Source organism: Thalassophryne amazonica, chromosome 20 (genome assembly GCF_902500255.1).
Source record: "Thalassophryne amazonica chromosome 20, fThaAma1.1, whole genome shotgun sequence".
NCBI lineage: Eukaryota > Metazoa > Chordata > Actinopteri > Batrachoidiformes > Batrachoididae > Thalassophryne > Thalassophryne amazonica.
This window is the reverse complement of record NC_047122.1, coordinates 14,882,621-14,894,244: the sequence shown is the minus strand read 5'-3', so window position 1 is coordinate 14,894,244 and position 11,624 is coordinate 14,882,621. Positions and strand designations below refer to the sequence as shown.

At 40.9% G+C, this 11,624-nt stretch overlaps 1 protein-coding gene across 2 annotated transcripts; it reads right to left on the bottom strand.

Moving 5' to 3' along the window:
- Positions 1-7,503: 7,503 nt before the first annotated feature.
- Positions 7,504-11,190, bottom strand: LOC117501825 (transcription and mRNA export factor ENY2). 2 transcript variants are annotated; one of them, XM_034160785.1, is made up of 4 exons: positions 11,042-11,190; positions 10,863-10,963; positions 10,705-10,779; positions 7,504-7,635 (listed from the first exon to the last, which is right to left on the bottom strand). In XM_034160785.1, exons 1-4 carry the CDS (start codon positions 11,107-11,109, stop codon positions 7,559-7,561), a joined length of 321 nt encoding a protein of 106 aa, XP_034016676.1. In that variant the 5' UTR covers positions 11,110-11,190; the 3' UTR covers positions 7,504-7,558. The 2 variants fall into 2 exon arrangements, with proteins under 2 accessions (XP_034016676.1, XP_034016677.1); XM_034160786.1 differs by having other exon boundaries at positions 10,893-10,963.
- Between the last annotated feature and the right edge of the window lie 434 nt (positions 11,191-11,624).

Below are 11,624 nucleotides of genomic sequence, written 5' to 3'. Positions count from 1 at the left end.
CAACAGCGGTCAGGACACGGAGTAATCCATCAAAGGTGAAAATCCATCAAATCTATCAAAAGTGAAACGGTAATTCTGTATCAGGATCCACATCAATACTTCCGTGTGGTAGCTTAAATTCACCCATTTCGGCATTATTGTCGGTAAGCAACTTTCTCTCGCTCTGAGCTAACAGCGCCATTATGACATCTGCGTAGCAGCGCACGGCCGGTCAGGGCGTGGAGTAATACATCCAAATGTGAAATGGTCAAATATTTTGTCACGGGTAGCTCAACATTATACAGTCTAAAATCTCACACGATTAACCAATCAGATTTGTGGAAAAAATGTAATTGGATTAGAATACAAAATATACAGCAAAAGAACTTTTCAATGCTAAAAAGAATCAAACATCTGCTAAATCCGCAATAGAGATCAGATGCTGATCAAACTTTTTGTCATGATTCTCCTGTTAGGCCCTTGTTATGGTTTTTTCTCTATGCCTTCCCTCTTCCATCTTCTGTCTGTGATTTTCTGTTTATGATTTGGTAGTCTCTGGTTTGGTTTATCATTTATCTTCTGTGTATCATACTTTAGTCTTGTGTCTAGTTCAGTCTTAGTTTCTGCCCAGCCTTTAGTTCTCCCCATTGCATTATCATTAGTTGTATTACCTCTTTGTTTTCTTTTGTCATATGTTGATTATCTGTTTATTTTACTGTCACCATTTGTGAGTTCCATTTTAGTTTAGTCTGAGCCTTTATTTTTTGTTGATCTCTTTTCAGTACTTAAATTTGTTTCCTGGTTATTTCTTTGTTCTTTCATGTTAGGTCTTGTTTATTTTACTTCTTATTTGGTAGAACGTGGGTTTTGTTCATCTGTGGTTTTGGCCTTTTGTTTAGATCACTGTGGTTTTAGGTTCATCCTGAGTTGGGTCCTGTTTGGGTTTGGTGTGGGTGTGTCCTGTCCCTTCTGTTTGCCACACCCCCTTCTAGATTATTCTCCTACACCTGTGTCTTGTTTCCTAATTTCCACTGGTATTATTTAAGCCCTTCACTTTCTCTTCTCCCTTGCCAGATTGTTGAATTCATTTCGCTTTCCAGCCATTGTTCATAGTCCTATTTTGCCTCGTTTTCTGCTTGCCTGTGTTTTGACTTTGCCTTGTCTTTGACTTTGATTTTGTCTTTGCCACTGAACTCCACGACGCTATGTAGTTTGACCTCAGCCTGTTTTTTTAAACCACGCCTCAGCTTGTCGTCTTGCTGCCACCTCTGCCTCGCTGCTGGACGAACCTGTGTACTGAATCCCTGCTCATTTAACCATATTAAATCTTTTTCTTATTTCAATCTGCTTAAGAGAGTTTGCATTTGTGTTCTGCTATGTTTGTGCCATGCATCCACCCAGCCTGACACTATTTATTGAGAGTGCCAGTTTGCACCTCACTATCACAAATTAAATTGACTGAGGCACTTTTGATTGAGATATAATACAAAAAGTACATCAAATGGGTTTTTCAATATTAAATTCAAATGTCCACAAAATCCACAATCCAGATCAGATGCTGATCAAACATTGTTCGGTGATAGTGAGTGTCAGTCTGCACCTCACTTTCAAATATCAGAGTGATCGGGTAATGATTGATTAAGATGTAATGTAAACTATATATTAAATGGGCTTTTCAATATTAAATTTAAATGGCCTCAAAATCTGTAATCTGGATCAGATCTGGATCAAACTGTGTCAGTCAATAAAGGACACCATCCTACATAATACTTACAAATATGAAACAAATGTGATCTTTTTTGACAGAGTTATGAATTTTTGAAAATCCATTCAATGTTAAAGATAGGGATTTTTCCTGACTTTGCCCTTTGACCTATGACCTTGAAAATTTAATCGCCTCTTGCCTATCAGTACATGAATCTTCAGTTAAAAAAAAAAAAAAATCAGAATGATATATGAAAAATGTTGGATCTAGGCTGTTCACAAACAAACAAACAAACAAACAAACAAACAAACCAACAGGGGTGATAACATAAATATAGAATAAAGTGTGGTAGAAATAAATGAACAGTGGTGCAGACACCTGTGGAATAGAATGCAGTGTGGCAGGAAGATAAAAATAGTCAAATCAAGTCATTAAAAACAAAACGTGTTAATCAGACTTTGAGTCATAATGAGAACAAAATCACACCTCAAAAATGTAAAACACCTGCTTCCCATTGAATTCTGGCATTCCTCAGGGATGTGTTCTGGCTTCTCTGGTTATGTCTATGTGGCACTGGGCGTTGGGTTATGGAGAACATCAGCTGGTCTCTGTGAGGAAAGTTTCACTGACCATGGCTTTACAGAAGATGCTGTGATCTTTGTAGAAACAAGAGTTATTCTCATTGCAGCAGTTGAGACCCTAAGTGAGGATTCTGAGTTTCTGGCTTTGCATGATCAAAATCCATAATAACTTCCTGCACACATCAGTAGAGTATCTGTGCAGTGACAGTGTCTAAATTATCTAGATAACATGTGTTAAGTTTTTGATATATGCCCCTTAATCTTAATGTGAAAACAAATCTCAACAGTATAATTGTTGGAGCCTGACTGTACATGAGACCATTTATTGAACAGCTTCTTTCCTCCCCGGCGTCCGTGCGCCCCCTGGTGGTTTTACACCGAATCACAATTCTCATTATTATTATTATTATTTATTTGGGATTAAACTCATAACTCTGTTTCAACAAACTGGAAATACTACTCAGAAACACTCCTATGTCAGCCTGTCTAATCTATTCACAGAACATTTTCATTTCTCAACAAACACTTTTTGTTTTACATCCATCATCTAATTTTCGAACAAAGAACTAACACTTAATTTTTTTCCACCCTTAGCCCCAGAAAGCTGTTACGTTTATTGTTATCTCACTCACTCAGTTTTTTGTGGCCTGTGAGGTCTCTCCTGCTGGGTGTGAGAGGTTCAGTCCTGTTCTCCTCACCGTCAGTCTCTCCACTGGGTTCTTCAGCCTTTTTGTTTGCGTGTTCCTCATCTTCAGTCCCTATTATTTGTGTTTTGTTGGTTGCTTGTGGAGTAAGGTCCTCAGTGTAGTACTTTTTGACAAATGTGGTGTTTCTGGAGTATGTGGCCCCGCTTGATGACTTGATAACCACATTGTTGCCGTCCTTCCCGATTACCTTATGTGGCGTCTTGTTGAACGTAGTGGAGAATTTGTCCACCTTATCTTGGTTCAGCAGAACCTGATCTCCAACAGTCACATGTAAGTGTTTTGCTGTGTTCTTGTTGTCAGTTGAATTTGATTTCAGCATCTGTGTCTCTCGTCTCTAGATCCCTTTGTGGTGTCATTATGTCCAGGAGCTTTCCTCTTATTTTCCTTTTGAAGAGTAGCTCTTTCCAGTTGTGGAATGGTCAATAGATTGATAGATTGTGACATACTTACAGAGTTATTTTTTCCAGTCCAGTCCTTCAGATTGTGCAATGTATTTTCCTTTCATCAGTGAAGCATTGGTCTATAGTGGTTAAAGGGTTGGGCTTGAGACTAGAGGGTCATCAGTTCAAATAACAGCCTGACCAGAAAATTACTAAGGGCCCTTGGGCAAGGTCCTTAATCGCCTACTTGCTCCTGGTGTGTAGTGAGTACCTTGTATGGCAGCACCTTCACGTCGGGGTGGATGCGAGGCATTATTGTGGATGGATGGATGGATAGCTTTATTATCATTGTCATTACAACAACGAGATTGCCACACTCACATTCCACAGACAAACAGCAATTATCCACAATTATTACTTGTTTACCGTAATAATGGCACACATCAGAATTAAGACAACACATAATTTGACATTGTTTATGTGCACTAAACTTGAAACAGTCCGTTTTCCAAATTGAGGCAATGTGAGAGTGTGGTAGCTGCTGCAACTGGAGTCGCGCCACCTGCCAGCTTGGGAAGAATGGGGGCCTGCCGCAGGGGGGCAGGAAGGGAGGTGAAAGGGAGCATGCTCCAGTCCATGTGTAAGTCTGTCAGTTTATTGTCTTTGTGGGTTGAGATAAGAATGGAGCCGAATAATCTCACCAGAGCCTGAATAACTTCCTCTGGAGGTAAACAGTGGGCAATTTGTCCTTGAGGCTAGATAAGCCTGGAGTGTTGTAGCTGAGCAGTGAAAAACTTTTAACAGTTCCCACTTGAGCAGCCAAATCCCAATTATGAATTTAGAATATTCCCAATTATGAATGAAGAATATTCACCGGCCTCCGAAACCTTCAGCTTCAACTGCAAGGCACGCATCAGCTCCAAGGTATCATCCAATTTGCGTCTGAGTTCAAGAGTCAACACAGTCTGAGAATGCACTGCCTTGCCAACCTCGTTAATCATGACGGACAAGCGAGGGCCCGTGGTTCTTGATGCCGCCATCTTACCAATTTTCCGGTAGATCAGGGCAGCACATAAGCCAAAAAGTACCAGCCCTGCTGCCATGAGACCAAAAATGAATAAATCCTCGACATCCTCAACAGAGAAAGGCACCAAACATGCAACAGGCCAAGACCCCCAAGAGTCGAGGACATAGCCCGCAAGATACGTTCCATCTGGGCAGGTAGGATCCCCCGGTCCTGACCTTTTAGAAACAAATGGTGTCAATAGCGTTCAGAGACCAGCTGATCAATTCCATGGTTAATCCAATAGTAGTGCAATAGATCCAGAATCCAATATAGTTTTGAGGAATTCACAGTCTGGTGAAGTAGGGACTTGAAGGTTAAAGGCAGAGAGATAAGGGAGAGTGGAGGAGATGTGACCTCGTCGGAGTCCCAAGCACAGCCTTATGCTGAAGAGGACATGCCCTTGAAATGGGTGTTTCAACAAAACAATGACCCCAAGCACACTAGTAAACAAGCAAAATCTAGGTTCCAAACCAACAAAATTAATGCCTCGCAGATGTGAAGAAATCATGAAAAACTGTGGTCATACAACTAAATACTAGTCTGGTGATTCACAGGATTGCTAAAAAAGCAGTTTGAACATAATAGTTTTGAGTTCGTAGCGTCAACAGCAGACGCTATTATTGTGAACACCCCCTTTTCTTTTTTCTTTTTTTTTACTAATAGCCCAATTTCATAGCCTTAAGAGTGTGAATATCATGAATGTTTGGTCTTGTTGGATTTGTGAGAATCTACTGAATCTACTGGTACCTTGTTTCTTTCATGTAACAATAAGAAATATACTCAAAACCTGGATTAATCTTTTTAGTCACAAAGCACTATTATTATTCTGAACACCACTATATATATATATATATATACACACACACACGAGGTCTGTGATAAAAGTAACGGACCTTATTATTTTTTTCAAAAACCATATGGATTTGAATCACGTGTGATTACATCAGACATGCTTGAACCCTCGTGGGTATGCCAGTTTTTTCACGCCTGTCGGTTACGTCATTCGCCTGTGGGCAGTCTTTGAGTGAGGAGTGGCCCACCCTCTCGTCGATTTTTTGATTGTTTAGGAATGGCTCAGAGAATGCTGCTTTGTTTGCTAAAAAATTTTTCAAAACTGTAAGGCACAACTGAGTGGACACCATTCGATAAATTCAGCTGGTTTTCGGTAAAAATTTTAACGGCTGATGAGAGATTTTGGTCTGGTAGTGTCGCTTTAAGGACGGCCCACAGCACCTGACAGCGATCTGCGCTTCGAGGCGTCGTCGTCTCGCCATTTCAAGTTGAAAACTTCCACATTTCAGGCTCTGTTGACCCAGGAAGTCGTCAGAGAACAGAGAACTTTCAGAAGAAGTCGGCATGAGAAGTTTATTCGGACATTCCATTGTTAACGGACATTTTGTAATGAAAGAACGTGCGGGAAGAGTCGCATGTCGGGCTGGACCCGACCGCGGGGGGTCGCGACAGGAAAAACACCTCCATTGGAAACCTTAACGGGCAAGTTGGAACATGCCCAAGCTGTTAAACAATTTCTCAGTTACTCACTTGTTGAAAGCCATCAAAAGCCGTCTGAATTTTACAAATGGTTTTCAACACGGAAGTGTTTTTCCTGTCGCGGCGCACACATTCGCCGAGTCGTCACGGAAACGACTCGGCGAATTTGCGCGCACGTCTTTCACTACAAAATGTCCTTAAACAGTGTAATGTCCGCATAAAGTCCTCATGCCGGCCTCTTGTGAATCTTCTCTGTTCTCTCACGACGTCCTGGGTGAATTAAGCCTTAAATTAGAATGTTTTCAGGTCGAAACAGGCCGACGACAGCGCCTGGAAGCGCTGCGCGACGTCCCGCTCCGTGGGAAGTCCTTACACCGACAGAAACACCCCATAATCTCTCATCAGCCGTTAAAACCTTTCACCAAAAACCATCTTATTTCTCGAATAGTGTCCACTCGGATATTCCTCACAGGTCCAGAAAGGCTATTCAGATTAAGAGATTCCGATGGGCGGGGTGCAGCACTCCTCACTCAAGGCCTGCCCACAGGCAAATGACATCACCGACGCGTGAAAAAACTCACGCATGCGTACGAGGGTTCAAGCTTGTCTGACGGAAAAACATATGAATCAAATCCATTTATTTTTTGAAAAAAATAAAAAGGACCACTTTTTTCATCACAGACCTCATGTATATATATATATATATATATATATGTGTGTGTGTTTTAATATTGCAAAAATCAATAAGTGGTATTTATGAAAGTGTGTTCTTCCACACAGAACTGTGCAAAAACAAACAAAAAACTTCTAAATTTCAGGAAAATGTCTTTTTAAAGTGCGTGACCAGAAAATGCGAAATGTCCAAATACTTCTATTCAAAATATTTCAGTACATAATTATTATCAAGTTACAAATTTTACATCTTCTGAAGTACAAATATGAATAAATAATAAGTTGCATGACGTCCTCAGTAGTAAATCTACAAAGACCGGACACAGACGTCTGTGATCATTTGGTAATAAGAGCTGTCAAAACCTGATTTATCTTAATGGCAGATTAAGAGAGTAGTTATATTATCAAAAGGTGCTACTTTATATTTATTGCTATTAAATTTGTAACACTTAAGTTATGCAAATTAAATACACATTTCAGCGGTGCACAAATGCATAATTTACAAAACTGATATAATGACAAATCAAAATGTCCTAAAAATGCCCGCACCCCACCCCCCACTCCGTACGCATCCCAACCACAGCTCTGTCATACCGCAGGGACATTTTTCACCCAAACTATTTTTCATTCTGTCCACTAAAAATAAATAAATAAATAAATAAATAAAACAAAAAAGGCAAACCAACCTTTTTGAAATGTTGTTTAATCACATGTGGGTAAAAAAAAAAAAAAAAAGACTCAAACATGAACAACCAAAACGGATATGATTTTAACCCCCCCCCCCCCCCCAAAAAAACAAACAAAACAAAACAGCAGCATAACAAACTAAAATTAATACAAAAACACACCACAAAAATAAAAAAAATAAGACATCTGTATTGTTTACAATTAGATCAAACACTGGAACTATTTTTTTTTTTAAATTGTAGATCTACAATGATTAAAAAACAACCCAAAAATTAGAGGATTTGTTGGCTTCACAAAGCTGCGTGTTGAGCCAGAAATGCTCTGATTCTCTGGAGGAGCTCTTTCTTCACGCTGTCCGGTACAAGAGCTGCAAACAAAAAAATAAAAAAATTAATGTAATATGACCAGAAAACAAAAATACTTATTACCATCCAAATAAAACTAAAATACTGGAGGAACTTTCCCCTTTATCAGATGTTTTTAAATGAAGCTGGATTATGTTTGGTTTGAATGATGGTGAAATGTGTCATTTTGTAGTTCAGCACTGATTCCCACTGTGGTCCAACTGAAACTGCTCCAGGGTTAGAGGTCAGAATGTGTGTTTAGTCTATACAGGAATGTTCAACCTCAGGAACTTGCTCGCTGAGTGACGCTGAGCACTGTGGATAAATTGGGTGTCCTGCTCTTTTTCTGAACTCCGCTGACTTGCTGGATGGTATTTGGTATCACTATGGACACCGACTTGCAGCCCATTTCTCTGGATGTCTGACCTGCACCTCTTGGTTGTATATTCAGTTTATCCACCTTCTTCTTCTTGCGACTGAGGCAGCGGTACAGCTTCACACAGGCATTGCAGCCAGCTCGCTGTGGAAGGGGTCTGTCAGGTCTACGGTTGCACCCTCAGGTGGGCGGGGCACTCATGAACAATATTGTGTGCCATCTGTTCCATGGATTAGCATAGAACACTATGAAACACATTTCCTTCCTCCCGCCTGACCCCAACGCAAAATAGACAGCAGTGTAAATCAAAGACGCCACCATCAGCCATGTCTACAAGCCACCTACATCCCATCTCCAGAGACTCCAGCCCTGCTTCTATATCAGAGACCGCAACTGCCAAGGAAAAACTTGGTGCAACAGTCCAACCAACCTGGACGGCACCTTGCACGAGGACTGGACTTCAGCATGACCCCATGCAACCAGACTGCTTCCACTCTGGCAGGTGGACCACAATCTCAACCCTGACCTGGCTTTTTGCAAGTGTAAACAGCCATTTGTCCCATTGTATCATTCTGGACCAGTTCCTCAGATGACAATACAGGCCACCCATGATCAACCCAGGAAGCCCAATCACAACCAGTCCCAACCAAACCAGTGGAGAGGTGGTATTACCCAACATTACATATGATGACTCGTACGTGCGTTTTCAAGTTCTAACGAGTATGTGATCTGCCTCATCTTTCGTCTTGTCTAGTTACACCATCACAGATGACCACCCCATTGAGTCTGGTCTGCTTAGGATTTACTCACAAACACTGGGGGAGGTTTTCCTGACCACTATCGCCACCACCCTTGCTCATGAGGTAAGGCTGGTGTCACACAGGATGACCGGGCACAAAATGAGGTAAATATGAAAAACTAGTCAGGACTGTACCAAACCTCCCCATCCCAGTATCAGGGTGTTTGAGTTCCATCATAGAGTTATGGGCATGTTTAAAACCCCAGTGTCATTGTGTCATGTTGGCCAAGCCCCCCCCCCCTTTTTTTTTTTTAAACAAAGTGCCTCTTGATACAGTACTGTATTCTGTTTTCACACTATGGCATCCAATAAAAAACTGCCATGATTATCATGCAAGGCTGTGAAATGGAAATTGTGAAATCTAAGGAAAACTTGCAGGGGTCTGGGGGAAGCAGTCCTCCATGAGCTGGGGTCTAGGGCCCGCGGGGCCCCAGAAGCCAAATCTAATGATACATTTTCAGCATCTCCTGAAAGAAACAATCTCAAAAGAAGTACATATTGAAATGATCCGAGATTCAACCTTTCATTTGAACTGTCAATGATAATGTTGAAATAACATAATATGACCTGGAATAGTTCCCTTTTAATTGTAAACCAAATTATGCATCACCTCAGAACTATTAAACTACATGAAATTCATGAAGACTGAAAAACTGTTAAAGCATTTAAAAACCACAGCTAAAGCTTGTAGAATATTTTGAAAATCATGGTAAAATATCAATAACATACCTTACAGTAAAAAAAAAAGGCACAAATTCTTGTGTGAATTCCTGTAATTCCATTAAAAACCACAGTGCCTTTTTCCCCCAATGAAAGAAAGTTTAATAAAAAAAAGTCACATAATTTTGTGTGAAATCCTGTTTGAACAGCACAAGGTTTATTTTCCAGGGAGATAAAAATTCTTACGGTTTCCCGATGACACAAGAGGCAGTTCGCTTTTCCCATTTCTTTTATCTTTCAGATGTGTTCATGAAGATGACTTTAAATTCAACCCAGCGCCAATTTCACAGATTCTTGATTCCTTATCAAACAGTCTTTCTTGCCATCTTCCCTCTGTCTGACATCGCTCCGTGACACAGACATGCCACAAAATTCTTCTTTTTTAAACTTGATGGCTCTAAATGTTTTGCAATGTCCACGTTACATTTAGCTTAACAGCGTCTTGTAGTAGGCACACAGAGTCGCCGTAGCAACCAACCAGTCCCGCTTTACGACAATTGTCATAACAGCCACGCTTTGAGTGAGGCATTTTTCTCAGCGGGACTCCATGGATCCGCAGACACTGATGTGTATAACCGATATGCATCAGTGTACCAGGATTTATAAAACTTGCACAATGTCATAAAAAAAAGAGAACACTGCAATAGCCATTTTAAAAACTCAGTGATGTTCACGCTTACAAAGTACAACACTAACACCCTGCCCCATGATGAATTTTGCGGAATTCCGCGACTCTACTGAGTTTTCACAGCCCTATGGCACTGAAGCTGTCCAGGAGGCAAGTCATGACTTTCAACCACAAAACCTTCAGGGTTTGGCTTCGCACATGTTTAAATATCACTGGGCATCATAGTAACAGCAATTTGCCGTTTGCGTACAGGAGCGTATCAATACCAACAGGCTTTTTAAATGTCTCAGTGTACCTTTTAAAAATGATGTTCTTGTAGTTTAAATGTTCTTTTTCAGCTTGGCCACCTATCCTTCGTAAAGCCCAAAGTCTAATTAACGAAAGTTTGCTCAGCCAATTGACAGCAAGGAAACATCCGATTTAGTCATCAGGAGATGCTGGTGCTGCTCCAGACTTTTGAGGAATGTTTCACGAATTGAAAGACTACATGCTGGCAAATAGTAGAGAATGCGAATGTGGACAGATGTGGATCCAGATCCAGATGTGGGTGGGCTGGTATGGTGGCTTACCTCGGCCTTTGGGGGTGACCTCTGTGACCAGGTCCTCCACGGTGACGTGCTCCAGGCCCTTTTCTCGGATCACATCTGAACACAAGAGCTGGTTAACGTGAAAGATTCTCAGAACTTCAGAGTTAACTAACTGCAAAGGCTGGGGTTAGTTAACTCACCGTAAATCCTGGGGTTAGTTAATAGTTTACCTTTGCAGTGGGCCTTCAGCTCGTCCTTCCAGCCGCACTCCACCAGTTTGGCCCTGAGCAGCTCCTTCAACCTGCAGAAGCACATTTCAGTCACACTCCAACCGGCGGCCGGTACCGGACGGCTGAGCTTCCGTTACCGTGTTACTCACCGCTCCCGTTCCCCCATCTCGATCAGCTTCTGGTTTATCGCCGCCCTTAGTTGACACTCTTTGCTCATGTTCTGCCCCCCTCCCCACCCCACCCCACCCCAAAAAACAACAAGAACCTGCAGCGTTAATTTATTTAATCGGTTCCTTCCTTTAACAAGCCTTTTTTTTTTTATCAAAACACACTACCTTTGTAGCGGCGGATCGCAGTCCCGTTATGTAACTGAACCGTGTCAAACATGGAAATGTTAAAGGTTCCGCTTCAGGCGGATAACTGCATTAACACTGTGATTACTGCCCCCTACCGACCGCGAAGGTGAATAAATTCAATAACAGCTGTGCAGGCAGAAGCTCTGAGACAAAACACATTGGATATTATATTGTGTTTTGAAAGATTTTAATATGCCCAAGTGGTGCAAAATAATATAGTTTATTTCTACAGTGGACAATCACAACATAAATCACTTCATCATCATCATCATCATCATCATCATCATCATCATTATTATTATTATTATTATTATTATTATTATTATTATTATTCATAAATTTGAAAAATTATATTTGTTTTTCAATTATAGCAATA

Coding starts and splice junctions, on each gene's coding strand:
- LOC117501825 (XM_034160785.1), bottom strand. CDS start 11,109: ATGAGCAAAGAGTGTCAACTAAGGGCGGCGATAAACCAGAAGCTGATC. Junction 10,964..11,041: donor GAGATGGGGGAACGGGAGCG/GTGAGTAACACG, acceptor GTGCTTCTGCAG/GTTGAAGGAGCTGCTCAGGG. Junction 10,780..10,862: donor AACTAACCCCAGGATTTACG/GTGAGTTAACTA, acceptor TCTTGTGTTCAG/ATGTGATCCGAGAAAAGGGC.